Raw genomic sequence first — 27,693 nt, 5'->3', positions numbered from 1 at the left:
AAAAGTCCAAAGTCTTTATCACCTTCGCAGGGATATTTCATGACACATCACTGTCCGGATTTTTACTTAATGCTAATCCTTCACTTACTTTCTTTGTAATATTAATCCACTGCTCAGAAATAAATGTAAGACTCAAGAATATCATATGAACAACTTGAGCTGTACTTGGTACCAGAAAAATAGTTATTTCCTGACTTTACTGTTTCCCTGGGCTGCCACTCCAACTCAAATGTTCTGAACAGACTGGCCATATTTGTTGTATTGCCTTTCTGCAGAGAATATTCATGAATTAGCTTTCATATGCCACAGAGTGCAACTTTGTCTTTAGGGAGAAATTTCTACATCTCTTTAACTTTTGTGCTTGTAGCAAATTACAAAGAGGAATATGATACCCAGAATTGGAATGGTGAAATATAAATGCTTATAAAATGTTTAACATAAAAATTGAAGAAAAAAAATCCTGTATCAAACAGATCCAACACAGCAACATTTAGATTCCCCTCCTCTCCATCCCCTGTAACCAACAGGGTGAAAATCAGCGGTGAGAGACCTCCTGCTCTTGTCTGGAGTATAAAGAGTCCTGGTTTATTATTCTGCATTTGCATGTGGCAGCAAATGTGTAAATGTTTTAATAATACAAAAATCCCAATAGAGTGGAGGAGGAGGATATGAAAGAAAGAAATACAAGGACATTTACCTTCTTGAGAGTGAGATAGAAAGGAAAAGAGAGAAGGAAGATGACATGATAAGGGACAAAGCAAGCTTTTCTGGGGTATATCTGGAAAAAGCTAAAAGAGAAATCATTAGGAAGCCCATAGTGCATCAACAGTGATACAGTGCGGATCAATTCATTTAACACTGCCCTGTACATTTACAGAAAAGTACTTTTGATATAATAAAGGCTCATAAACACACAGAAATTGGGTTAGACCTGTTTCAAATTCCTGCCAAACAACGGTTCAGAAAAATGAAGCTCTATTTTAATTAGCTCGACTCAAGAGTGATTTGATAACAGCAGATGCTGTCTGGATGCTTTCAGCTTGATGGGCTCCACATACATGAACTTAAGAGTGGCTTTGATGCAATTAGGTATCTCTCTGCCCTTTAACATGTGTTAAGCTGAACCAACGGCTTGTGTCTATTTAATGTCTTGAACTAGAGGGATATTGACACTCCTCGTCATCCTTCTCCAAAAGAGAGGAGCTAAAGTGAAGAGAAGCAGCTTATTGGGGCTTCCCACAGTTCCAGCAACTTGAGGACAGAGAGGAACAGGCATCAGTTCACTGCTCGTAATGTAATATTAAGATCTTAACATTAGGTCTGTTTCTACCAAAAACCAGATTTCCTGGCACGTCATATTTCCAGGCTTGGTTAGTCCCAGTCAAAAAACCTGCCCTGTCAATTGCTGCTTCAACTCATGTCCTTTTCTGTAAAAACAAGAGGGATTCAATACTAATTCCATACATCCCTTTCAGTCCTATATTCCAAAAGATACTCCACAGACACACTGCACCATTAGAGTGACTTCCATGCAGTCACGGTACTGCTGTCCACTGCTTCCTTTAGAGACAACTTCTACTCCTGGATCCATTTGTGCATTGACACCTCAGAGGCCCCTTTCCCTTTCTGAAGAGAGGCACCTACCTCACTCTGCAGCCAGAAAGCACAGGCATTAGCTAAAGGACACATGCAACATAGGAGCTGCTTTAATGCATCAGGGACAAGGCTAATAGGAGGTCTTGATTTGTTAATTATCTGTCAGTTTGTCACAGCTGGGCTGCAAGGAGTGGGTGAGGGGGAATCTTTCTGCTTGGTTCTTTCTCTAAATGCTGAATTAGGCTGTCAAAACCTTCATCCCACCACAAGACGCTGTGAAAAGAAGAGCCAGACTATCCTTTTCTTCCTCCTTTTCCCAGCAGGATTTGCTGCTTCAGATGTCCTACCCTCCCACCATGACTGCAGAAATGTATATTGCATATAGAAAATGACCTTCACACCATCACACCGTGCCCCGTTTAGTCAAGGGACATTAGCAGACCTGAGCAGGATAAATCAGAGAGGAAATCCCAGTGCCAGGGGAGCACACAGGAGGCATTTATTTCGTAAGGAGCCCTAAAATTGCTACCTGCTTGAATCAGCAATTTCCAAGCAGGGTTTTGGAAGGCAGAAGGCCTGGCCCCTGTGAGAGCAGACAGATAGATATATATGGAGTTACAGAGATAAAAAGGTGGAGTAGTGTCAAGATTCCCTTTCTTCTTACATCTCTGCCCCACGTAATCCTCTAAGTAGGGGGAAAAGTTCAGGCTGCGAAATGGGATAATGTATGGAATACCCCCATGGAGACAAAGCTAGTAAAGCAGAAAGCAGGCTGTGATACAGCAGTAGAATTTACCATAAATGCTTATACCTCCTAAATCCAGCTAAACATGGCTGTTAAGCCATGAGAGCCCAGGGAGATCCCCACCCACTCCTCTGCTTTCCCTGCAGGCCACGTCCAGAGCATCCCATCACTTGAGTCCTTTCCTCAGCAGGATTATGAAAAATCCCCTGCAGGAGCTTCCCACATGCAGGAGACACACCCCTTCCTACCACCAGCGACGCTGCGCCCTTGCAGGTGTGGGAGGCTTGAGGTTTATTCCCTTTCACAGGGCACTGCCTGCCCGAGCTATTCGGGTCTGCCTTGTACAGGTGATCAGAGCTACAAACTCACCAGAACTGGACAGAATGACTGTGAACATTCCTTATTTCAACAGTTCAAAAAAGGTGTCTAAAGTTAACATTTGTATATTTTACACTTAGGACAGCCAAGGAGCACATACATATGGACAGCACACAAGTTGAATTCTCAGAACAGTTTTCTTCTGTGCACCATCTTCTCCTATAGTTGGAAAAACGGGTCCTTTTCATCTTCTGATCATTTTCTAGTCCAATCCACCCATCACTATACAGCACACCAGCTGAAAGGACAGAAGAAAAACCTACAGCTTCCTTGACTGATTTAGTCCTGAGCACTAAAACCAATGATACCTTTTGCACAGACAGTCCTACCTTCCCCAGATGGGGTCTATTGAGAAATCCACTGGGGACAAAATAACTGTCTCTGTTTCATCAGGTGAAGTTAATAGATCCATTTCAGGCAATATTTCCAGAACTTAACCCCAGAAAATAAAATTTGCTAAAGCACTGCTTCTCAAAATTTATGCAAGCTTGACTCCCTTTTTCACTCATTTATTGTGGTGGCTCATCCCACATTCCTCAGCTGAGATGGCATCAAGCTCCTTCAGGAAAATAAGAGTTACTGAAGTAAATGCTACCTCTTCAAACTAGGAGGAACAGAGCCCCAAACAGTAATTACAAGTAGAAAGCTGTTTAGTGGAGAGTGACTTTGTGATTTCCTTTGAAGCCTTTGCATCCCTTTGGAGTTCTAACCTAAGTTTGAGAAATTCTGCTTTAAGGAACTTGACTATAAAGAGACATAGCACTCGTGATGACAGTGTGATGACACAGCATTGCTCCCCACCCTACACCTACATAAGAGTTCAGGAGCAATTTCCCAGCAGGTCCTGGTGGCACCAGCCCCTCTGCCCCACAGTGATACAGGCTCCTGGGTGCTGGGGTGATGCTGGAGATAACAACCCAGCAGCATTGATAACACAACCAATGCAGCACTCAGCATTAATTATCCCAAACTACTAGGCAAGGCCTGTGTCTCTTAAAACATCTGTCTCTCAATCTTCTGGTCTTTAATAAAATCACCCTCCCAGCCATAGGGTGTAACTGGAATTGTACATACACATGTGCATGCAAAAACATAAATACATAACGAGACATTCAGGTCCTCATTAAAAAATGGAATAAATAAGAATTCACTAAGGAATTCTGCCCAGGTCTGACTTCCAGATCTGGTTTTGCTGCATTCTTGCCCACAGCCTGAAGAGCTCTGGGTGCCTCCCTCTCCAGCTGCACCATCCTCTTCAAATTCAGACTTCTTGCACCTATAATTACTAGGTGCTCTGTGCCAGGCTCCTTTAATTAACCAACCCAACTCTTCTCCCTTTGGGATCAGACTAAGCTCTTTTTTATTAGATCCATCATTAGCTCCATCAGTATCTAGGCCTGAACACGATACCTTATACCACTCCAGGAGTGGGGCTGTAGGGTGCAAATGACCTCCAAAGCACCTGCCTGCAGGAGAGGCAAGAAAAGCAAGGCTATAAACCCAGGAAAAGTGGCATGAGGGGTGGATACAACACCTTCCAAATTTAAGTACATCAGCAAAAACAACACAGCTCAAAATCTCAGGAAAATGCACTGTATGAGGAGGTCTTGGTGTTCCTGTTAGGTGCTTCTGCAGTGCAGAAGGTGGTTCAACCCACAGAGCAGAGGAGCAGGAACAGAATAAATCCCCTTATTTGTCATTACACTGGAGCCAACCTTCTGATTTTCAGGGCCTCAAGAAAGAGCCAAGCATTCCTGGAGTGCACTACTTCCCCAAGCCTCACTCTCTCCCACTGACAGTCTTACCAACTTTCATTTCTCTGAAGCTGTTTCTGGCTTTTTTCACAGAAGAAACCAAAATGTCGAAGTGCACCCTGGCCTTTTGGGGACCCTGAGATGTTCTGTCCGAAGTGCTCATGCACGGGGCAGGGAGAGAACAGCAGGGGGAAAGCAGGAGAGCTGGTAATGCCCTGGGATTTCTCGGGACAGGCGGTCACTGCAGCTGCACAGCCTGACTTCCCCAGAGAGTTTTCTCAAGGAGAAGCCAGCCATCGATCTCGGGACACACAACTTCCAGGACCGTTCCTTATCTCAGAACAGCTTCTGCCACGAATTCCTGAATGCGCTTTAATGTTTAAATTATTAAATGCATTAATGTATTTACATTATTCAAGTCGTATGTGCATTTTTCTAAGATAATTTATGTATAAGAGCTTGAATGTCCATGACTGTTAATGTCTACAACCCTTCCTGTTCATTATTGATTCTGGAAGGAAAAAAAAAAAAGGCAGTGTTTTAATGCCTTATTTTTAATGTATTAAGAGTCTGAATAAGTGCATTCTCTTTTTTCTTTTGTAATTTCATAATTTAAGTAGTGCATTTATTAAACTGACACAGTATGAATTGTGGTGAAGTCTGGCACAGGTCCATGCTGCCAACGCAGCCCAACCGACCATCATGCTACTCTGCAAATCAAGCACAAGCTCAGCTCCTCTTACTCCAGCTTCTACTCCCTACCTGAAATCAGAAGGGACGCAGACTATAAAGTCTTTTTAAAACACATTTTCTTTGCTATTTACATGGCTCTTCTCTGCCACCTCCATTTTAAGTTGGTGGATTTTTCGTATGTTATTGATGAACCATTTGAATGCAAACCTGAATTTTCAATGAGTTTTGACCCACATACTACAGCTTAAAAATGTCTACAGTACCTTTTAATCCCTGTAGTTCCCAAGCTCTTAAGAAATCTAAACCGAATACAATTTTGTTTCTACACCACAGTTGTCACATCATAAATCCAAAAATTTGCTCACAGGTTAATGTTCGCAGGCAAATTACATACAGAAATCAGGTCATTGCCACTGCTGAACCACAGTCACTTCCAGAGCAGAATGCAGAGCTATTCAGCAGTAGCTGCCCAGCCTGTGTGGCATTTTGGGACACGAATGCTACAGTAGGCAACAGAAACTGCAAAGAAAAAAGTCAGCTAACACACAACAGAGCCACCTCCGCTCACTCCACCCACACTTAAATGGTGTGTATGGACATGCACTTTATATATAAATTACGTGTAAATGCCTTGGATGTTTATAGCCAAAAATACTACTTCCAAAGTCCAGTTTTTACTGCCACACAAATCCACTGCCAGCTGAGCCTACACAGAGCAACAGTGACACCCGATGGCTTTCAGCTTAACCTTGGGACACAATTCCCTGGGAGGAGAATCCAGGGGCTCCATTCCCTCTGTCGACGTGGTGGCCTCAACTCCAATCACCTATCAGAGCAACTCATCAAGGAGCTGAGCTGCAGAGAGATAAAACTTGCTGTACGTAGGCACTGTATGTAATTAAGAGTGTGCATAAGTTTCACAGTACATTCTGCATAATTACAGCCCTGCCTGGCACCGCTGCCAGTGCGAGCATGAACACACACGCACACACATAATGTATGCACAATATTGTGCATATGGACTTGGGAAAAGACAGGGAACAGTGAAAGTTGCTGGCTGTTGTTTTAAGAGCTGACTCTGCCATTTCTAAGGTTAAGTTTGTGTTTTTTTGCTACTCATTACCATTCTTTAACTGTTACAATTTATATCAGCATATAATGTTAAATAATTACAGGGAGCGGAGCTCACTCTAGCGAGGATATAAATGCGCTGTGGGATTCTACAGATTTAAACAAATAACACTCACAGCAGGGGGTGAGCAGATGAATTAGCATTAATATCCTGCCTGGGAGATCCCAGTGCAGTGTTATGGCTTAAATACAGATCTTTTCTGTAACAGTCAATATGACAGCTACTACCAATACAGCCCAGCACATCCACCAGTCAATATACAGCTGCAGCTGAAAGAATGCCCTCGTAATAATCCATACAGCAGCCAGTTAAAATAAATAATTTCCCTTTAACAGTCCATATCACAGCCAACTGCATTAAAACCTTCCCTTTTAAGGTCTACACAATAGTCAGCTAAATGGAAAAATTGGCATCCTTCTTGGCAGCTTCAGAGGGAAGTCAGGCACGGAATGGGTGAGAGACTGAGCTCTCCTTGGGTCTCCTGGGATCGAGGGGTGTCCTGGTGGGGAATCCTGCTCTGCTGCTGTCACACCTTCAGTGAGAGGACAATTTAAGCCTCCGAGGCCACTGCTTCACTGTCTTTCACAAGCGAGTACATTCACTTTAAAACAATAAAGACCAAAAGCTGTTTCTTTCCTGACAGGAATAAGGAACCAGACCACAGCTGGCCAGCAGTAGCCAGCACACAGACGTGTGTTTCCTCAGAGTAAAGGCAATGTGCTTTTTCTAGCACCACTAGAGAGATATCCCATCTCAGCCTAAAAGCAGAACCCAAAGCTCTCTGTTTTAAATCAGTAGCTGCTTTTTCACTCTCTAACAAGAAGCAACAGGCTGAAGGTAGGCTGAGAGTCTGCCTCCCTTGGACTGGAGCACAGCCCTTCATTGTGCAACAGCAATTGCAACAGACCATAATATAAATCATGACAGACATGGTTACAAAGCACCCAAATCTGAGAACTGAACTGGAGGAAAACCCAGGGCCAGGGCAAATTCTGTCACAAGGCCACTTCACACTTACAGCCAAATCTTTATCCTGGTGCCCCTCTACTGGTAAATCCACACTTCAAATTAACTGACCTGCAAAACAAACCTGCAGAACTTCAACAAATTACAGTATTTCTTGAGGCAAATTAAGAAGTAAAACACCGAAAAAAAAGTCATAAAGCACTTAATACTGAACTTAGAGTTTACAAACTGCTGTACAAGCAGTAATAAATATCTAGAAAATTAAATGTGTAGCTATTTTCATATTTTCCATACTGCTACAAGATTTTACCAATAGAGAATTTTGGCACTAAAATACTATACTCGCTACCTTACTTTAAATGAAAGGAGATAGATGACAATTTTGTTAGAAATAGAAATGATAAAGCAGGAATTGCATTTATTTTTTAAAACTCCGCAAAGTCAAAACATCTGACTGCTTCCTTTTTAAGAAACTTGTCCCTTTGGGTATATATTAAAAAACATAAACATAAACCAGGGGCCTACAATCCCACCAGATGTTTGGCACCTGGAGCCTTTTCAAGTAATTGATTAATAAAGTAATTTTTTTTCAGGTAACAGGAAAAAACTGTGTCTAAAACCTTTCACATTTTCAATGCTGTAATTCTACTTCAGATTTGAATGGAAGACAGCAGCAACAAACTCATTCCAGCTTACAGCCTCCCAAATTAAAAATAAATACACACCACCCCTACTCCAGAAGTCATGGTTTGAAGCTTTGACCATATTTTGCAAAATGACAGTTATTAAAAACAACAAACATGCATCACTGTGAGTCATCTGGTTTCCAACTTCTGAGTCAAAAGGGGCTGATTCCACACAAACTGAAACCTGGCTCTCCGAGGACTCGCATGTCTAACGATTTGTATCTCTGCACCACAGCTTCAGAACAGGATGTGGAAGAAAAGAATGAAAAGGAGGGAGAAAGGGGAGGGGAGGGGAAGAGAAAAAAAACACTTTTTACTGGTCCCAGTGTCACTGCAAATAAAGACCACGTCAAGATTTAAACCATAATAATGGAAAGGCTATAAGGTCCCCGCTATAATGTTTCCTCTGATATTCCCTTTCATAAATGCTCTCTTTATGCTGCATGCTTGGCAATAATACACGTAACGTTTGTGAGCCAGCCCGCTGGGGAAGCTGCAGCATATGAAGCCTCACACAGCACACATCAGAAGCCAGGCAGTTCATTTACCAGTTCCACAACTTTCCTTTGCTCACCCATCATCTTCAGGAGAAGGCAACAAACCTGAGGAGACAGCTCATATAAAGCAACCTCCAAATATGCTTGGCTGGAAACAGATGCGTGTGTGCCAATGCATGGACATGCAGCTGCCTCCTCCTCCAGGGGGAACCTTCCCGGGTTCCCACTCCTGCAAGGCCAGGCAGGACCCCAAACCCACCCACAGCCCTGCCTAGGATGGGTGAGCCTCCCCTTGGCACACAGGGAAGGAGCCATTCCCTTCAGGGAGCTCAGCTCTGCCTGCCAGAAGGAATGGCCCTCAGCAGCCCGAGGCACCTGCACGCCTGGAGGGGAAGTCAGCACCACCCACAAGAATTTCAGCTGGAATCCCATGGGGCACCAGTACTGGATTTCCCAAGGGACCTGATTGCACTGCTTTGAGGCCTACTGGGTGTTTGGCAGCTGACCATTAGACTGGAAGCTAAGTCCATCTTTATGGAATTGTGGCAACCTGAGTCAGAAAAGGGGTTTTCAAAAATGCAGTGTTGGGGGGCCGGGGGCAGGCTCATCTCAGTCTTGTCCTGTAATTCTCAATCACTGCACAGAAAGTATTTATATCCTGTTGGCAGCATGTGCAACCAATGCGACTCCCTGTGTCAGAGCTGTCAATTATGGGCTTGACTTATGAGGAAAGATTAAATGAGCTAAATATGTAGAGCTTGGCTAAGAGACCAGGATGGGGGTGGGGGGAAGGAGAAATTATGTGATAACTGTCTGCAAACATCTGAAGGGTGCAGATGCTTAAGGAGGAAAGGAAACACTTAGGATCGCACACAAAACAAACAGAAGCAAGCTGGAAGACACAGGAAATTCTCACTGTATAGCTGGGAATCTCCATGGCAGCAAGATGTCCTCTGCTGTTGAACTGTATCCCAAGGAATACCATCACTCAGGCCATTCAGATGCCTGACAAAACACCACAACACTGACAGCAGAGGAGAATTCTGCTATAACCAGAAGATGAAACAAGTAATGTAAAGAAGTGGCACTTATTGTGAGAGCCCTCTCTTGCTTCTCTCCAGCTGAAAAATCATTTTACTAAAAAGCCATGCATATTTTCTTTGTTATTTTTCCAGACTGACACTTGTTGAAGGGTGTTACAGGGTGACAGCTGGGAAGAGGACACGGTTTGCACAATGTAACAGAGAGAGGTGCTATGTAAATGTGCACACAAAACAAACACAAATAAACAAACCCAAAAATTGTTAGGCTGTTTGCAAAGATTTGCAATGTAAGTGACATATGGAGAAATACAAGAAGTACGAAAGGCAGTGAAAATTCCTTCTAAAGTATGATGGTTAGGGACTCCAAATCCAAGATTTATACCAACTCTCAACTTCCTAGTTTGGCAAATCTTGGTTCTGAAGGTGCTGGCATCAGAAGAATCTGAAGAATGTACTCCTGTGTGCTGTAGAGAAAGTTCTTTCAGGTTCTTGAATATTCTGCCTTTTGTGCCCCTGCTACCTCACTTTTAATGTGATGAACATATCTGAGGCACAACAAAGATGCCACAGACGTGGCAAATGTTTTCAAACAGCATGATCTCCCAGGTAAAAGTAGGAGATGAAGACCAAGAAGGAAGGAGGAAGGCAAGAAATGAGGGAAGTTATCCCACATAGGCATCTATAATCTTGTCTGGACCCCAGGCTGGCTCCAGACTGGCTTTGACTGCAGTGACAATGACACAGGCAGTGCCTGGGCAAATGGAGTCCAACTCTCCGGTGGTGTTAGAGGCAGGAGAGGAATTAACAATCTCTAGCAACATTTTTCAGAGTAGGAATTTAATTCTGTGGGGTCAAGAGGCGCTCCAAAGAACAAGTTCCTCCACAAAGTTATGTCAAGAAGCTAAAAACACAGTCAGTCACTCCGGTGAGGTTCTTCAGCTGGTCCCTCCTCTCCTCAAGCACACAGAACTGTGGGCAATTGCTGCCCTCTACAAGCTGCTCTGCACATAGCAAAGCTCCCACATCTGGAGCAGGAACGATGCCTGCATCCCCCCTGATCCCACAGCCATTCCCAGGGCAGGTGCCTCTGTGCTGTGCCCCCTGCCATCAGCTGGGGTGCACACAGCAAAGTGCTCCCAAAGCTCCTGCCAGCTGAGCAAAGAAGGACATGAGCTGTAAAATACTGTTTGTAGGTGTAGCACATTCAGACTCTGAAAACATCACATGAACATAAAAATTTGGTTTTTTCAAGGGGAAAATACCAAGTGTTAAGTATTTCCTAACTGTGTGCCAGTGTGTTTTTCCAGTGTCTCAAAGCATTGTAACTTCCATTTTACCTTCAGTGAGAGACCTGGGATCTCTGGAAGTCAAATCATACCTAACATTATAGAAGACTCTAACCTAACTCCCTGAACTTTATTTTCCTTGTGTGTTCATAAAGAACAACTTAGTGTATTACAACTATTTTAAAACCATTTTAAAAGACTTCTGACCAGTGATGTTGGTTTGTCTGAAAAGCAAATAGAAATTGCTTTCAGAGCTTTCCTGCACAAGTGCACAAAAAGGATTATGAGCTACTAACTCCTGTCAGTGACAGACTGTCCCTGTCCTGGGTGTGCTGCCTCATCCACCACTCTGAAGTGTCATTTAAACTTTTCCACTGAGCTCAAATGGGCAGTTTAACCTGGTATGACAGTGTTTCTTTAATTATGCTCAGTGAGTCAAATTGCATCTGTGTGCTTGGAACACATTAATATATTTGTCTAAAGCAACAGAGTAAAAGGAATCGACAGATTAAGCAAGTGCACTTTGCGTGAACGACAAAAGAAGTCAATAAACACCCAGAAGAAAGAGAAAAACAGGCAAAACCCAATAATCTTGAACTTATCAGAAGGTCAAACACAAGAGAGCTCTGCTCAGTAAACCACAGAGCTCTCTTTGCAGCAAACCAAAGGTTATTGTGCACGGCAGTCACACAGCCCTGACTCCCTGTTCGTGGCCCAATAAACCCAAAATCTGCACAGGAACTGCCCTCCACAGCCTGGTGGAGCTGCTGGCCAGCACCTGCAGGGCCTCCCCAAACCATCTGCAGCCTCACCACACACGAGGCTCCTGCCTGGGCGGAAGGTCCTGGAGCTGAGGTCTCTCTCCCTCTCCTGCTGACAGTGGTAAATTACCCTGACTAATATTTCTCTGGGGGCTGTAAGTTGGTTGCCTACTGACTCTGGCTGGCTGGAAATCCCCTCTGGATAGATTTACCCTTAGAGAATCATTCAGTGTACGCCACCACTAGGAACAAACCCATTGCGGCAGACGGAAAATTTGTACAGTAAACAGGTAAAAATCTTGTCTTCAACAACAAAGAGTGGGAAAATGGAAAACAAAGTGCGGTGGGGAGTAACATTAACGAATATGAACCCCAACAAGCTCTCTCAAATCTTGTGATATAAATCTGTAGCCTCCCCTCATTCCAACCACTCATGGTTTTGTTCAAATGGTAAAGACAATAGTATTTGTTAGAATCAGTCTCCACCAACTTCTAGTGACAACAGTTGGAGCTAAAAGTAAAATCTCAATTGCAAAGCTCCTTTCTCAGAAACCTAAATGAAATTTTCTGTACTCACACTCTACTTGAAAGGAAGCTTAACAGAACAGATAAGGTGTAAAATGAGACAACAAACCAGAAAGGATTTAATAATTCTACTGTCACTCACTGCAATGTACCCTGTGATGTTTGCACAAAAAGGGAGTTAAAAGTGCTCTGGCCATTACCCTGACCCTTAAATATTTGAAAATCAATTCAACAAAGGGTGGGGAAAAGCCACGAGGGCTCCAGCACATTCCAACAAACTCTACACTAATTGCTATAGAGGCAGCAGTAATTCTTGTTAACTTGTACCTTTCGACAGCCTGTAAAAAAAGGAATAAAATGTCCACATTTCAGTGTTAACTGCTCTCCTCTGCAGCAAAAAACAGAAAGAAACAGAACATGCTAAAAATAAAAGAAGAAAAATTAAATAATCTGCAAAAGAATCCCGACCCAGGGATTTTGCAACTTAGTGAGCAACCAAGAGAGTGTTTTACATTTATAACCAGTACTTTCATATTTACAACTTGTACTTCTTCCAGATACCAAGCAGCAGCTAGGGAATGAATGTGTTTTGTGACAGAAAAAAAACCCCAAACAAACAAACAAACAGCATGTCAAAAGGCCTCACTGACAACTCTCCTTCCTTAGGTTCTCCCTCCTGCCCAGGTTCCTGTTGGAGGCTCTTCCAGGCACAACCTTCAGAGCTGTAATTTAGGCTGCAGCCGCTTGGGCAGAAAGCAAAGGCCAACAGCAAAAAACATTCAAGGTCTTGAAAACACCTCAAAAGCAGCACAGGATGGTTAAAAAGCTACCAGACTCTGCTAGCAATGAAACAGAACAAGCTGAACAGAAGATTTAAATACATTCTGGAGAGACATTAGACCAAGGATACAGATTCCTGATGTAAAGGGCATTTTCTACTGGTTTAACCTCACAGAAAGAGTTTGTCCTATGTGGTTACATCCTTTGCACATCCCAGGACTTTGAGTGGCTGGAAAAAGACAAACCTATTCCAATTCCACAAGTGTTCAGAGGCTTATCAGAGGTGGCTGCTCCGAGCAGCAGGGGATGCAGCAGTGCTCTCTGATAAGCCGGGCTCAAGGAGAAGCTGATCCCGCGCTGGCGATGACAAACGTGGCTGTAAACAGCAGCAGAGCGAGATGCTGACACCCTGTGAACACAAGGTTACACTTCCCACCAGGAGCTACACGGCAGATTTTAATGGGCCACGACCGACAGCCAGGGAAATGAGTGTCTGCTCTGCTGCAGGAATTACGGCTGTGCCAGCCCTCCCACCCCTGCCACCGCCACTGCCACTGCTCTGACACAGTGACCTCCTGCTGGGGAGGGCTTTGCAGCTGGGACTGCCTGCTGTAAGGACACTGTGGAGTCTGTTATCCACAGCTTGGTGGCTCACAATATCAAAAGTGGGTGGGAGAAAAAGAGCAGTTTGGATTGCGACAGGAGTTTGCAGGGCTGCATTCTGAACGCCTCTGTAGGGCCATAAACCATTGCAAGGTGCCCTGGAAGACCCAAATGCAGGACACAATGTGATGTGTCAGACTGCTACAGGATCTTGGAAAATGCTGAAGTCCTTGTGCAAACAAGTAGGAATCCTGGCTTCTCCTGGGGTCCTGCTGAAAGCAGCAGGCTGTAGGCAGGGGTACAGGGTAGGCAGAAGACAGCGTCCCCATGCACAGGGCAAGATGCTGCATTTAGCACCTTGCAGCATAGTGTCCAGTAGAATCATAAATCCAATACAAAACCAGCTTGAGACTGTAACAACAGTCTGTCAGCTGATACAATGCAAAGTGTTTCAATTCTATTGCTTTCTCATTCTTGTGTGCTAGTGTGATCCAAACAGGTCAGTCCTGTGAAGCACTGAATCCTTCCGCTCACCAATAAAGTCAAAAAGGGTGAGGGGGTGCAGAGCAGAAGTTGGTCATGAGACTCTTTCCTCCCTCCTCTGGACTCTCCAACTGCTCCCCACCAAAGGTGAAGTCCAGGATGATACCCCCAGCACACAGCCCCCCATGGAGCCACTGCTGGGTCTGTGCCAGGGCTCTCTGGCGTTTCCTTGAACACTTTTATGACACGGCACCATGTGCCTGAGTCTGGTTTATGGGCCAGGATCTCCTGCCTGTGTGGAAGGGAGCCTGCACGCTCCTGGCCACGGGGAAGCCACAGCAGGATGGTGGCAGTCAGGTCATCTGGCTCACAGACCTGAACTGCTCATTTAATAAGGCAGCTACAGAGGAGCAGATGGAAGCAATACTGACTCCTAAACAAATGTGAACTCCTAAACAAACGTGACAAAGACTGTAAGAGTTTATTATTTTAAAAAAGTTAATGAAAAAAATAAGAAGGAAACCTCCACCTTTCAGAGGGCTCTAATTAGCTGACATGCCAGACTCACCATCGTAAGAATAAAGTTTATGTTGGAGTTCTTTAAGTGTATAAATAATTTTATGTTGTAAGAATATCCACCCAAACAGAAATATATTCAACTGCTATACACTTCCTCTAAGCAATTCTGCAGTCATATATACAGTAAGAAATTAATTATATCTAAGGTAATGTTAGAATCTGCCTTGAGAAAGAACAAGCTGTTGGCCAGCGCAGGCTGTGATGATCTGCTGCCTGCCCTGACCTTTCTAAGGCAGGGACAACCAACTCCTCCAAAAGCAAACCACCAAATCCACCACAAAGCACGTGGTGTCAATAACAACTTCAGGTAATCTCATGTTCAGATGTCCATGCAATTAAGGGATGGCACAATGTCATTAGAGACACTGCCACTGCAACAGAATTCACAAACAGACCTCTCCTGAGATGCATTATACTGACTCTTCTTGGTTCACAGTCTTTACTCACATCTCTCTTTTTTAAAAAATCATCTCCTGGGTTCTCTAGGTCAGAGTTACTTGGTAAAAATACTTTGATATGGCCAGTGTCACAAGTACTTGAGTCTTCTCCTGCAAATAGCTATGATCAACAAATGAAAGCAGCAGAAGAAATTTAGAGATCTATATATTTAGGAGGAAAGTGTTGGCTAAGAATTTTGTCAAGGACTTCTAGATGGCTGAAGAGGGAGGGAGGAAAGGAAGGAAAGGAAGGAAAGAGGAAGAAAACCCCAAGGTTGTAAAATTCATATACTGCAGCTCCAGGAGTAGTGGCTCACTTCCCACTCTGCATCACCATAAAAGAGCAAACAAAACAGGGTTCTCTGAGTTATCCTCATACATAAAAAATCCCAGGGCCCTTTCCAAAATGCTGCTAGAGTAAAAACATTGGATTACATGCACTGCCAGCTGACAAACATTTCTAAGTTCACTCTGAGTGCCTCTGAATATAAAGACAGCTTGAATGAGGTCTCTGAGCAGCAGAGGGGTTTTTGTAAGAGTACAGCATATGGATCTGTTGCACAGGGCATTCCTCAGACTCTTTCCTAAAGAGGCTCTGAACAAGAGCACACCCTGGGACAGGCCACGGTGACCCAGGTGACCCAGGTGACCCAGACCTAACCCGGGCTCACAGGAGGTGGTGGCCACAGGTCAGAATTCTGAGGTGCGAACAGCACGGCCACCCGAGGCAGTTTACACCGCTTCCACAAAGCACTAGCTCCTCAGAAAAGCAAAACAAAGGCTGGAAAATGATGCGGCAAAGAGAACACCTCGTGTGTTCTATCAACAAGGAATTCTCTGGTGCTTCTCGAGGCACTCACCAGCGGCTCCCGAGACGCGGCGTTCTCAGTCGCAGGGCAGGAGCCAGCCTGTGAAGCAGAAAAAGAGTGAGGTCACATTGCCACCCGATGGGCACCGTCAGAAACACTCATCCTGTGAGCAGCACTTAGGCAGGCACATTTGTCTGTGCTATCAGCAGCAGTTCTGTGGAGGACTGGACACAAAAAGGTCAGAACCACAGCAAAATGTATTAACTGCCCCTTTAAAACAAGGGAATTAACAGAATCTGCAGAACTGATTTTAGAGAGTGAGCCCCAAGAGCTGGCAAGACTCCTGAGAGATGGCATGAGAGCAGTGGGCACACAAACACAAATCTTTAAATCCTTATCCCATTTCCAGTAATGCATCCTTCGTTTTCTGAACCATCCAGGGTCCAGTAATGCATCCTTCGTTTTCTGAACCATTCTTCTAAAGATTTCTAAATAACCATGACTTACCTAAACCTCACAAACTGCCAGCAGTACCAGGAACATCCTTGCTTCCCACACATAATTAAGAGATGAAGGTTTGTCCTCCAATTCTATTCCTCATTTTTATGCATACACCTCACCTTCCAAGTATCGCAACATTTATTTTTCCCATTTGCAAAATACACAAAAACAATATATATAAAATAAGTATTTACCACAAGAGGGTGCCAGAAACTCAAATATACTGCAACTCATTTGCATCCAGGCAAAGATCATCACCAGGACCCAGCCAGACCTCACAGGTGGGCAGGGATTCTCTGGGATCACTTGCCATAACCTCTGGGTGGGAGGGGGGGGGAGGAAGGACCCACCACTGAATTCATATCCTCAGGAAATTCCCACAGCAAAGTATTTGGCACTGAAGAAACACTGATAGCCAAGACAAATCTGAAATTGCTTATCCTGTTCACAGACTACACCATCATCTTGCTTTTCTCTTTCTTTTACTATTAAAAAAACAGTAACAGAGAGACAGGATCTTTCTTTGTTTATTTTTAGTAAAGACATTGCTAAAGGCCCAAGGAACATGATTTCTAAACAAAACAAAGTATTTTAAAATCTCTGGTAGAAATATTTATTGCCTTTAGAACATAATTCTATCTACATAAACGATTTCATTTGAGCTGCAGTACTCCCCTCTCCCCACACTGCTTGAGGCAATATATTAATTCATGAGAATGAGAAAATTAAACTAAGAAAAACAGATAATAAGCCATAAGACATCTGACACTCCCTTTTCAGCATCTAAATTAACTTGATTTGTAATAGGAAACATGATGGGGCCCAAACATAAACATGTTAAGTGAGGCAGTGCCACTACTCACTGTCTCATGTTGAAAGCTTGGCAATAAATAAGCAAACATCACCAGGGGCACAAAGCAAATATTTTATCAAATTCTCTAAACGCTTAGAGTGCAATGGGGACAACCTTCTACAAGCACTGGTAACAGTGTCAGACCTGCAAAGGCTGTGTAAGAGGAGCGGTGTTTACATTCTGTGAGACTTGTAAAGATATTTTCATTGGTTTGTTTAATTCCAAAACTGTCCCCTTGGAAAGTCACCCACTGTACCATATGTCCTTCAATCACATCTCCTTTTTCCAGGCAAAGCTGTAAGACTCTCTCAAATTCCATCCAAGCCCCCAGAATCTGGGGGCAGAGCTCTGGCTGAGGAATGTGCACCAGTGTGAGACATGCAGGAGATGGTAAGAGTTCCAGAATCACACCACAGTTGGGGTTGAAGGGACCTTAAAGATCATCTCATTCCAAGGCCCTGCCATGGGCTGGGACACCTTGTACAAGATGGGGACACCTTGTACAAGATGGGGACACCAGCCTGGGGCAGCAGGAGCGGCCCCCGCGCCCCCTGACTGGCACAGGAGGGAGAGGAGGAGGTGGAGAGCAGCTCCTGGGGCGTGCCAGGGCTGAGGGGCAGCAGGGCTGAGGGGCAGCAGGGCTGAGGGGCAGTGTCTGCCTGACAGCTGGGCCAGGGGCTCCTGACCCGTGCCCTGCCCAGCAGATGGGCTGAAGGCTCCTGACCAGCGCCCTCCTCCCCATGCCCAGAGCCTCCTGACCTGTGCCCTGTCCAGAGGCTTCTGCCCAGTGCCCTGCCCAGCAGCCAGACCAGAGGCTCTTCACACGCCGGATGCAGGACAGACACCAAAAGGGGTGTGAGTAACTCGTCTGGCCTGAGGATCCAGCACTGCTGCACACAATGGGACAGAACCTGACTCTTCCTCTCTACCTTTAATACCCAGAGTGTTTTGGGCTACATTTATGAGGTTAAAAAGCAAGATTCACTCATTTCCAAACATCGAACCTTATTTTGAGGTAAAGAAACATAAATAAATGGTGGGGTTTAAGTGTGCAGTGGGAAAATACAATATCCAAACTCAAAAGACCTGAATGTTTTTAGGCAACCACATTTGCCATTTAACCAGATTTCTTTCTCAGAAACTGCCAGCCCCATAGACTGCCCAGGTGCCTTATGGACCAGTCACAGACTGTTCAGGTTTCCTCATTCTGGAAGCATTCACCTGAAGTGTGAGGGATGGGCTACAATGCCTGCACCTCAGACTGGGGCTGACAAAAACACCTGAGTGATGCAAAGCTGCCCTGCCTCCTGTGAGTTTGGTAACTTGGCCTTTCACAACCCAGATCTGTGCTGGTTGGCCAAGAGTACTGATTTTATGTAACTTATTTCTATTTCAGTTTAGTTCAATAGCCTTCCCTACAAACTCAGCTTCCTCAGTCCAAAAGAAGGGGATCAACAGAGAGGTTCACGGAGATTTTGCCAAACTGGGACAGATTTGAGTGATTGTACATAACAGTGTGTCACTGGCAGGCTGCTCTGTGTTCTTCCCAGCTGCCCACACAGCCAGACCTTTCCCCTCCTGCTGCTGCAGTGGGGCCCTGGGGGCACTGAAAGGACTTTACCAAATCCCACAGGCAGCACACACTCAGGAACCTGTCTGGGACGGTGGTGAGATGCCAGAGCTCCAGGAGGGCATGGAATTTGAGGTGGGTTGAGCTTGCAGTGAAATACAAGTGACTCTAGATCATGAACAGGACAGTGTGAGTGAGGGAAACTCTATACACCTACATCACACCTACGCTACAGAATCACACAACCCAGCTTGGAAGAGCCCTTCAAGAAAATAAGAATATACACTACATACAACTCCATCACGCTTCTGTTTTTTCCTCTGGCTACCCCATTCACTTCATGTCCCAGTTCAAAAATATCTTAAGCTTTTAGTGTTTCTTGAGCATTCAAACCAGTGAACTTATATTTCTCTTTTGCTCTCCCCATTCAGGTTTGTCCTTTTATGCTCTTGGCTCAAGGATCTCCTTCCATTCCTCGCATTTGCAAGGCACAGAAGAGATTTTCGTCTAACTAGTCACAGAATCACAGAATAGTTTTTGTCTGAGTTGGAAGGGACCCACACGGATCATCGAGTCCAACTCTTACCCTGCACAGGGCTCCACAGAGTTTTAGAGCCCAGCTGCACACTGTCTCCTTTCTCTCTGGCCGTGTTTGTATTTATTCTCCTCCTATTAGAGTGCTTAACGAGTTTCATACACAAACCCTCAATGCCAGCACGCCTGTGCCCTGGGCCCGGCCTGCACACCCTTCAGCCAGCCCCGCGCAGCCCCTGCTCGCCCAGGGCGCGGGGCCTGGGTGCAGCCCCGAGCCCGCGGTGCAGGGGGGGAAGTCCCGGAGCCCCGGCGCGGCCCAGCCCGGCCCGGCCCGGCCGCCTCACCTGCCCCGGCTGCTCCGCTCGCTCCGCGGCCGCCATCTTCCCAGGCGCGGCTAATACATCCCCGGCCGCCCGATGCACCGCCCCCGCCGCCGCGCCGCGCCGCAGGCACGCCGAGTCGATCGCCGGCGCAGCGATGCGTCCCGCGAGGACGCCGCCGGTGCCGTGAGAGCCCGGCCTGAGCCGGGCCGGGCCGATCCCGCCGCAGCAGCGCCTTCCCCTCCTGGAAGAGCCCTTGGGGCACTGCCGAGCGTCAGCTGATGGCGGCGCGGCTGAAGCAGTGCGTGGTGCGGCGGCGGGACGGGCCGGAGCAGCACGGCGTGGCCGCGTCCTGCCTGCGGGAGCTGCGCGACAAAGGTGAGGGGGGGCCCGCTGTGGCACCCGCTGGGACCCTCTGTGGGACCCTGCTGTGAGACCCGCTGGGACCCGGCTAATGTGCGGCACTGTGAGGAGACAGGTCCTGGTCTCCAACCTCAAGTCACTGAGAGTTGCCTGTCCTTTGTGCTGGGGGTAATAAACAGGCAGTGCTATGTCACTTTTATCGTTCTGTTAAGTATTTTTTTCTGTTCTGCAGCTTGTGGTGTTCTGGCTATTGACAAGGCCCGGGAACCCATCACCTTGGTACTGGCAGAAGATGGGACCATTGTGGATGATGAAGATTACTTCTTGTGTTTGCCACCTAACACCAAGTTTGTGGCACTGGCCAAGGACGAGAAATGGTCCAGCAAAAGCTTAGGTATGCTGTGAGTGAGGAAGCATGGAAGGGGAGGTGTGTTTGGAACACACCTAGTGACATTAGGCAGGGTCAGGTGATGAGGAATGACCCATGAAACTGGTGACTCTTGTGTCAGACAGTGGAACGTCCTGGCTCTCGGAGTCTGTGGATGAAGTGGACAGTGCCACCGAGAAGTGGAAGCAACTGGCCAGGCAGCTGAAGGATGACCTTGTCCAACATCATCCTGATGTCTGAAGAAGACCTGCAGGTACAATGGGGAAACCCCCCAGTCCCTGTCCTTGCATCTGCCCATCATCCATTTATCTCAGTAGAGAAGAGACTCCATAAACAAGAGCTCAGGCTTAATTCAGATGCTTCTTTTGGCTCTTGGTGCCAGAGTCAAAGTTCTCCTTGAAGGGAAACATTCGAGTGTCCAAGGATGCTTTTAATCCCCAACTGTCCTTCACAGTGTGTTGTTCCAGTTCTGGCAATAAGTTGAGATTTGGCCAAATGGCAACTGAGATCAACTCATTCCTTAAAGCCAGACACGTATTGTGGTGGTGCCTCCCGTGCAAAACCACCACACCTGTGTAACATGTCCAGAGGGGAGGCTGAGCAGCAGGCCTGATCTGTCTGCTCCAGAGGGCTTTGAAGAACTGCTGTCACTTTCCAGAGCTGATTGATTTAAGTTTCTGACTGCATAACACCTTGTCTGTGGTGAGGCATGGCAGTAACTGCCCCCTCTTCTTCTCCCCAGAGTGCAGCTTCCCAGGTGCCAGGCTACTGCCTTTCCTTTGAATATTTCCATGCTCTGTGAAGAAGTAGTGCTTTGCCATTAGTTTTCAAGATTTCTGCTAAAATTGCACATGATTCCACACCTTCTTGGATGCCTTTTGGCTTTTAGTAAAAAATGCTCCCTAGTGGAGTACCACTACAGCCTCTCAGAACTCAGAGGACTTGCTATGACAAGAAACCTTATGGAACATGCTTGGTTTCAGGAGGGTTTGTACGTTCTGTCTGTACTGCAATAAGTGCCATGAAATGAATTACTCAGGAGCCCTCTCCCTGTTTTAAGGTGCTAATTGATGTGCCACGCTCAGACCTGGCAGAAGAACTTGCCCAAAGTGAAACCAAAGTCCAGGTGCTGCAGGACACCCTGCAGCAGGTGCTGGACAGACGAGAAGAAGAGCGTCAGTCAAGGCAGCTCCTAGAACTCTACCTAGAGGCCTTGAAAACTGAAGACAGCATCTTAAGCAAAGTTGCAGGTAGGGAGCATCTGTGTGCTAGAGAAGGAGGTTTTCAACTCCTGGCCTAGTGGAATAAATAAAGTAGAGTGGGTAATTTGATCAGCTGCTGTTAAATGGGGTTGATACAAGAGCAGTAGTAGTGTATATAGTGTAAGAATTCTCTGACCAGAGAGCCCTCTTGCTGCTGTGTCACATTTTTACAAAGCCTGAAAGCAGAATACTGGGAGAAAAGCTTAGATCCTGGAGTCTTCCTTAAAAAAATGAAAAATGATGGATTTCTTAAGTTCCAGGATGCACCTGGATTGGATGTACATTTTATTAATCTCACAACCATCAAAGCAGTCCAGGCCACCTTTCCTGTCCTGTGCTCGTCAGGAGCTGTGCTGAGTCTGCTCCTTTTCAGAACCTGAGGCTGCACCAAGGAAGGAGATGGATGTGGTTGACACAGGTACCAGCAGCACAGATACTTCAGCCACAACAGCACTCAGTGACCAGGTTCTTGCTGCTCTGAAAGAGAAACCTGCTCCAGAGCTCTGCTTGGACAGTCAGGATCTAGAGGTGGGTGAGAACGACACAAACCATATTCTGGCAAAGCTCTCCCTCCAAAAGAGAGGCTATAGGGGAAGCTGCCCTTGCTTCAGGAGGCTCTGATGTCAGTAGATTGTTTCAAAGTGCTGAAATTTAATTAATTTCTCTTCCTCAGTAACACTACCCCTGACTTGGAGCTCCTCTGTGACCGACATTGGTCCACACACTCTGCTCTGTCCTCTGAAAAGCCACAAAATTATTTTGGGTTTGGTCTCTGACAAATCAGTCAGCTCTCTTACCAGCAAGGTTCTTTGGGGTTTTTTATAGGCTTATGCATCCAGGTATGTTTCTTTTATCCATCCTAAACCAAAATAAAAACCTCTTTACCTTGGGAAAAACTGTAAATATAGATTGGAAGAAGTCTAGATAAACTGTAACCACTGAGGAAGGTGTTCTTTCAGGCTGTGAACTTGCTACTCTTGCTTTTCCCTGCTGTAGTAAGTAAGTAACTGCTTTCTCTTCCTTTGCACACCTGAACAGAGCTCCAAGCTTTGAGTGTTGGCAAATTCCTGGAAATGCGCTAGCCCACAGGATAGGTGATGAGAGCTGGCAACATCTGCAGTTCCAAAGTGCCTCCTTCCTGCTGTTGTTAGTTCAGCAGAGGGTTAGTGGCAGGGGAGTCAGGAGGAAAGTCTGTTAACGATCTGTCTTGCTACAGCTGGTGTTGAAGGCAGACGCAGCAGCCCTGGCCTCGGCTCTGGGGTGGGACAAGCAGAAAGCTGGAGCTCTGCAGTCAGCCTGCGATCAGGAGCTCTCCAAGCGCCTGCAGCAAGTGCAGACCCTGCACTCCCTACGGAGCACGTCCAAGGGCAAGAAAACGCTGCCCTGGGGGGACTGGCCCAGTGCAAAACGCAAAAAATGAGACTGCAATGCTGTTTGCAGTTTGGGTTTTGCTTTTGCATTAGAATCGATACAAGCAAAGACACATCCTGGAACCATAGTTTGCTGGTCATACTGTGGGCTGGCTATAGAACAACTGAAATCTGGACATTGTCCTGAGGCTTAAACTCCTCTGGTGATTTGACTTGTGTAAGCAAAGGGATTTTGACTTTTTGCAGAATGCTAGAACAATGGTATTGCTAAGCACAGCATGTAAGTGTTCAGCTTTCAATACCTGGTTGGTAGCCAGCAGCTTCCATCTGATAATGGTGGATACAGCTCCTGAAGCCCCAGGCAGTTTGCTTACTTTGTTCTCCCACCATTTTCAGTGTAAAAAGACACTTGGAAGCACAGTCAGTGATGGGCAGAGGGGATAACCAGCTGCTGCCTGGCTTTAAGCTCCAGCCTGGGATCTAGGAACTTGAATTCTCATGTTGATTTAATCAGTTAAAGTAAATTCAAAGTCCTTCAACTTCAGTGCTTTTTCTGTAAGGAACTCCTGCCTCTTGGATGCTGTCTAAGGACTATCATGTAAAACACAGCAAAGGTAGAAATAATTGCTTTGTAAGGCTGTGTGACAGAAGACTTGCATTTGGCCTGCTGTGTTATTCTCCTAATCATTAGTGTAGCATCATGATGCTTTTATATTAACTGGCTTATTTTTAAATTGTTAAGTCTTTTTTTCTAATATCAATAAAACATTTTTATCATACTGTTGGACTAGTTTTGATATTTCTACCAGCTGCTATAATTAAAATAATAGGCTGATAAATACAGTATCACCTTAAGGAAAGAGGATGAAGAAATTGAACACAGAAGTACTGTCTTTAACTTATACAAAGTGTTTAGACAAAATGTGTGTTCAACATGGTGACTGCTGTGAACTCTCACCTGGCACAATCTGCTCTTGTGTGAGAACAGCAGATGTATATGAAAAACATCTGACAAGTGAGATGAAACTTCTGGGGAAGTTTTAGTAGGTACAGATGTATTTTGTAGCAGCACGCTACATCCTCTGATCTAGCACAGCCTTAAATGGCCCAGGGTGAGCATTCTTACAGCACCCATTCAGGTGAACCTGTTGCAGTGCAACAGTCCAGCTTAATTATGGCACAGTCAGAGTTAGACAGCGCAACTAATAAATATTCTAAACAGTTTAGTAATTAAACAAAACTACTCAGGCTACCTTCAGGTGAAGCAACCCAGATGGGAATTGACTGGACTTAGGGGGAGAAGCTTGCAGGCAACTTTTTGTCTGTTTTGCTTCTGACCATATCTGCATCGTGAGATTATAGGCCATGGCAGGTAAAAAGGTTTCCTGGTGTTTTGAGCAGGTACTTCCTGCAAGCTTTTTATGTATGTCCAGTTGTTCTGCAATCACATGGATGGCTGTGCTACCCCTGGAAATCCTCTTCCTTTGAGTAATTACTTTCATTCTTTGTAAGTTCATTGGCACTGGGTAAAGCTGTGCCAGCCCAGCAGAGGGCAGTGGGATCCCTCCCTGCAGTGCTCCTGCAGCCACGGTGCCACCTGAAAATGGGAATTTCTGACAGTGACAGCTGCACCCCTGCAGTGCCACAGCTGGGAAACGACACAAAACACCTTTAACTGCCAAGACAACGAGTGAGAGATGGCTTAGTAAAAACAAAACAGTCAAAATTTCTGAGCAAAAATAGCAGTACTGGAAGCAAGGAAAAAGTCAAAGAAGAGACATTTTTACTAGAGAAAGTAGCAGAGTGAAGGGTATTGCACATACTGAGTTATGGTTCAGTGAGAATCATCTATTCAAAATCTTTATTTAAAGCATTTTAATTTTAAGAACAGAATACCTTTTGTGAGCAATTAAGGCACTTTGACTGTAAGCTACTGAATTCTGACAGACTTTTCATTTTTGGAACAATAAATACCAATCGCATCCACTGAAGCTGAAGGTTCATTACTGAAGCTAACCTGCAAGATAAACAGGCTAACTCTGGTTTCTCTAGGACAGTAAGAGAAAATGAGCCTGAAATGTTACTGGAAAGGTAAATCATGCCATGTTGGAATCTTCATTTTCAGTCACAGCTGCTTCTTGTTCCCCAGGAGTTCTCTCTCCCTTAGCTGCACTGGACTTCTTTTTCTTCTTCTCCTTCTGCTCCATGTTACTTGATGCAAGCTCTTCACTCTTCTGAGTGATATATTTTAGCTGGGAACAATAAGCTAAACAATCAGTCCTCTACTGAGGAACTTCATTCATTCACAAGACATTAGTAAGAAATACTGAAGAGAAATTTACAGGAAAAATTATTATTAAAAGAAAAATGAGACACTCCAAAAACATTTGCTTTGCCCTCTCAGGCAAGTTCATCTTGTGTATTTCAAATCATATATGGAAGGACAAAAATCTCCTTACATAAAAGTAAAATTAGTATTGGAAGCATTTTCCATGGACCAATGTATAGGCATGTCTTAACAGATTAGTGAGTTTTATCCATGGAACGTCATATAGATCAGCACAGGAGGGAATACAGTGATTCTGTGATCCCTGAATTGATGTTGGGAGACTCAGCACCTTGAGGCAGAGTCAAGCTATTCCTGACCTTAGGCTATAACAAAGAAATACAATACAGCATCAGGAAAAAGCAAAGTGATTCACAATGCTGTGTCTGCTTATTGCACGTCTGAACTTGGAACTTCAGCAGCCCTGGTGCAACGAGAGCACTGCTCTTGAAGTGCAATCAGATATGTGTTGCATCTCACCACAGTGAGGCAGAGTGAAGCAAAGATCGACGAAAATTTAAAAATCACTGGATTGTGCCTATCTACCTCAGAAGACAGTGAAATTGCTTATGCAACAGTTGCTTCACCATGTATAACCTTCATTCAAATGAGTTAAGGAAAATTAAGGAATTAAGTTCATTTTAGGAATTAACTGGCTTAAGAATGTTGCGAGACAGAAAATACAGTGCATCTCACCAAAGAATTGCTTCTTCTAGCCAAAAGCTTCACATCTTCTGTAGTGACTGTGGTTCGTTTTGCATGCCTGCATAACATCAAAAAACACTCCTTAACATTTTTGCCAACACTTACCATAAGAGGCCAAGATCAAAAAGTACTGGGAATTTCTATTTCGTAACTTAACACACTATTTAAAAAGCCCTTTTAAAGCTTGAATTATAAGATGCGCTTTAAAGATAACACAAAAAAAAGGAAAGCCTTTGTAACAATCAGTGCATACCTTGCAAACATTTCAAGGTCTCTTGCGAAGATTTCTAGAGAAAACACAAAGATGTCATATATTTTAAAACACTGAGTGGGCAGAGTTAGACAAGTTATCCAAGTCAGTTATGAGAAGTGACCATAGCTGGCTGTTAGGCAGCACTCGTACACAAGCAGGTAGCCACACAACACATCTAAATGCTTTTTTCAGGTCTGAAAAGTCGAACTAGTATTTCTTGTACTTAAAAAAATAAATAATACAAGAGAACGCCCCGGTGACACCGAGTTGGGTGCTGTTGTTTTTGAAGCCCTGTGCCTCCAGCGCTGGCTCCTGAACAGACACGGAAGGCTGCGGTAACCCGGGTAACACGAGGCAACTCGAGGTAACCCAGCTGTACCGCACTGCCGGAAGGTGATCTCCGAGATGGCTGCGATGCTCTGCTTGCTGAACTGCACGTCCTTGTCCTCCTCCACCTCCTGGCACAGGCACCCGACTGTGTAGTGAACCGCCGCCTTCAGCCTCTGCAGGGACCAAGGTAGGGGCAGGCAGTGACACACCGGCCTCGCCCCGAACCACGCTCACGGCCCGGCCCCGTGTGCCGCTCGGTACCTGTGTGAGCATCTGCTGCTGCTCGCCGCCGGCCGCCGCCATCGCTGCCCTCACGATCTCCCGCCCCGGCGCTTCCCGCCCTGCGCGCGGGGCGGGGCGGGGCGGGGCCGCCGCCATCGCTGCCCTCACGATCTCCCGCCCCGGCGCTTCCCGCCCTGCGCACGGGGCGGGGCGGGGCGGGGCGGGGCCGCCGCCATCGCTGCCCTCACGATCTCCCGCCCCCGGCGCGCGGGGCGGGGCGGGGCCGCCGCCATCGCTGCCCTCACGATCTCCCGCCCCCGGCACGCGGGGCGGGGCGGGGCCGCCGCCGTGTGGAGCCCGCCCAGGGCCCCGTGAGGCAGCGTCGCTGTCCCTCGCGTTTTTTCCACGGAGCTCCCAAATCCTACTGCGTGACCTGCAGAGAAGGTACCTTCAGTTGAAAGTTACATTTTACCTCATACGGATAGTCAACTAGTGACTAAGTAGCTGTCTTAGCAGAAATATATATGGTCAAAAATTAATGTAAAAATCAATGTGCACAGCACAAAATTTAACAGGTTTTGAAAAATAAAAAGGTGAATTCAAATACCCAGGTGAATTTTCAGATGTCCTGAAGATGACTGGCAGTAGCATTGCAGGGAGAGGATATAAAATAGAGCCAACTTTGCATGTTGCTGTGGGTATTTTTAATTGCCCCGGTGGAATAAGAGGCAAAGAATCAGGGAGATTTGGGGGGGAAAGTGCAAGCACACAGAAATGCAAAGTGTTTATGCCAGAGCTTAAAACTGAGAACAGTTGGAGGGAGAATGGTGACTGGAGTATGAGTTTCATTTCTCCATGAGCCATCCCGCCCTTCCACCAAAAGCACACAGAGCTCAGTGTGACAGACTGAATGCCCAGGAACTAAATCTCTCAAAGCCAAGCT

General features: G+C 45.6%; 3 protein-coding genes across 4 annotated transcripts in view; 1 reads left to right on the top strand and 2 right to left on the bottom strand.

The window, feature by feature from the left end:
- PEX14 (peroxisomal biogenesis factor 14) overlaps nucleotides 1–19,668 on the bottom strand; it is a 66,769-nt gene extending 47,101 nt beyond the window's left edge. Inside the window, exons 1-2 of the mRNA XM_036396267.2 lie at nucleotides 19,556–19,668; nucleotides 15,805–15,852 (exon numbers count right to left, since the gene is read on the bottom strand). Of these exons, the coding sequence (XP_036252160.1) occupies nucleotides 15,805–15,852; nucleotides 19,556–19,591 (84 nt within the window). The 5' untranslated portion in view covers nucleotides 19,592–19,668. The remainder of the gene's footprint in view (nucleotides 1–15,804; nucleotides 15,853–19,555) is intronic.
- Nucleotides 19,669–19,687: 19 nt separating this feature from the next.
- Nucleotides 19,688–23,693, top strand: DFFA (DNA fragmentation factor subunit alpha). The gene is given in 7 exon segments (XM_036396268.2): nucleotides 19,688–19,909; nucleotides 20,127–20,288; nucleotides 20,404–20,495; nucleotides 20,497–20,535; nucleotides 21,343–21,532; nucleotides 21,918–22,072; nucleotides 22,761–23,693. Coding segments are annotated over 7 exon segments (939 nt in total). The 5' UTR covers nucleotides 19,688–19,812; the 3' UTR covers nucleotides 22,965–23,693.
- A 1,065-nt stretch (nucleotides 23,694–24,758) lies between these two features.
- On the bottom strand, nucleotides 24,759–26,887 carry CENPS (centromere protein S). Of its 2 annotated transcripts, none has more exons than XM_036396080.2 (5): nucleotides 26,790–26,887; nucleotides 26,578–26,701; nucleotides 26,199–26,232; nucleotides 25,937–26,003; nucleotides 24,759–25,166 (listed from the first exon to the last, which is right to left on the bottom strand). In XM_036396080.2, the coding sequence occupies exons 1-5, from the start codon at nucleotides 26,829–26,831 to the stop codon at nucleotides 25,011–25,013; spliced, it is 423 nt and encodes a 140-aa protein (XP_036251973.1). In that variant the 5' UTR covers nucleotides 26,832–26,887; the 3' UTR covers nucleotides 24,759–25,010. The 2 variants fall into 2 exon arrangements, with proteins under 2 accessions (XP_036251973.1, XP_054373110.1); XM_054517135.1 differs by having other exon boundaries at nucleotides 25,157–25,166; nucleotides 26,441–26,701.
- Between the last annotated feature and the right edge of the window lie 806 nt (nucleotides 26,888–27,693).

Source organism: Molothrus ater, chromosome 23 (genome assembly GCF_012460135.2).
Source record: "Molothrus ater isolate BHLD 08-10-18 breed brown headed cowbird chromosome 23, BPBGC_Mater_1.1, whole genome shotgun sequence".
In the NCBI taxonomy this organism is placed as follows: domain Eukaryota; kingdom Metazoa; phylum Chordata; class Aves; order Passeriformes; family Icteridae; genus Molothrus; species Molothrus ater.
The sequence above is the reverse complement of the archived record's forward strand: the minus strand, read 5'-3'. Positions and strand labels throughout refer to the sequence as shown.

Excerpts from the sequence above, each read along its gene's own strand:
- CENPS (XM_036396080.2), bottom strand. The coding sequence starts at position 26,831 with ATGGCGGCGGCCGGCGGCGAGCAGCAGCAGATGCTCACACAG. Across the intron at positions 26,702-26,789 it reads AGCAGCAGATGCTCACACAG|AGGCTGAAGGCGGCGGTTCA; the intron begins GTACCGAGCGGC and ends TGGTCCCTGCAG. Across the intron at positions 26,004-26,198 it reads GACCTTGAAATGTTTGCAAG|GCATGCAAAACGAACCACAG; the intron begins GTATGCACTGAT and ends GATGTTATGCAG.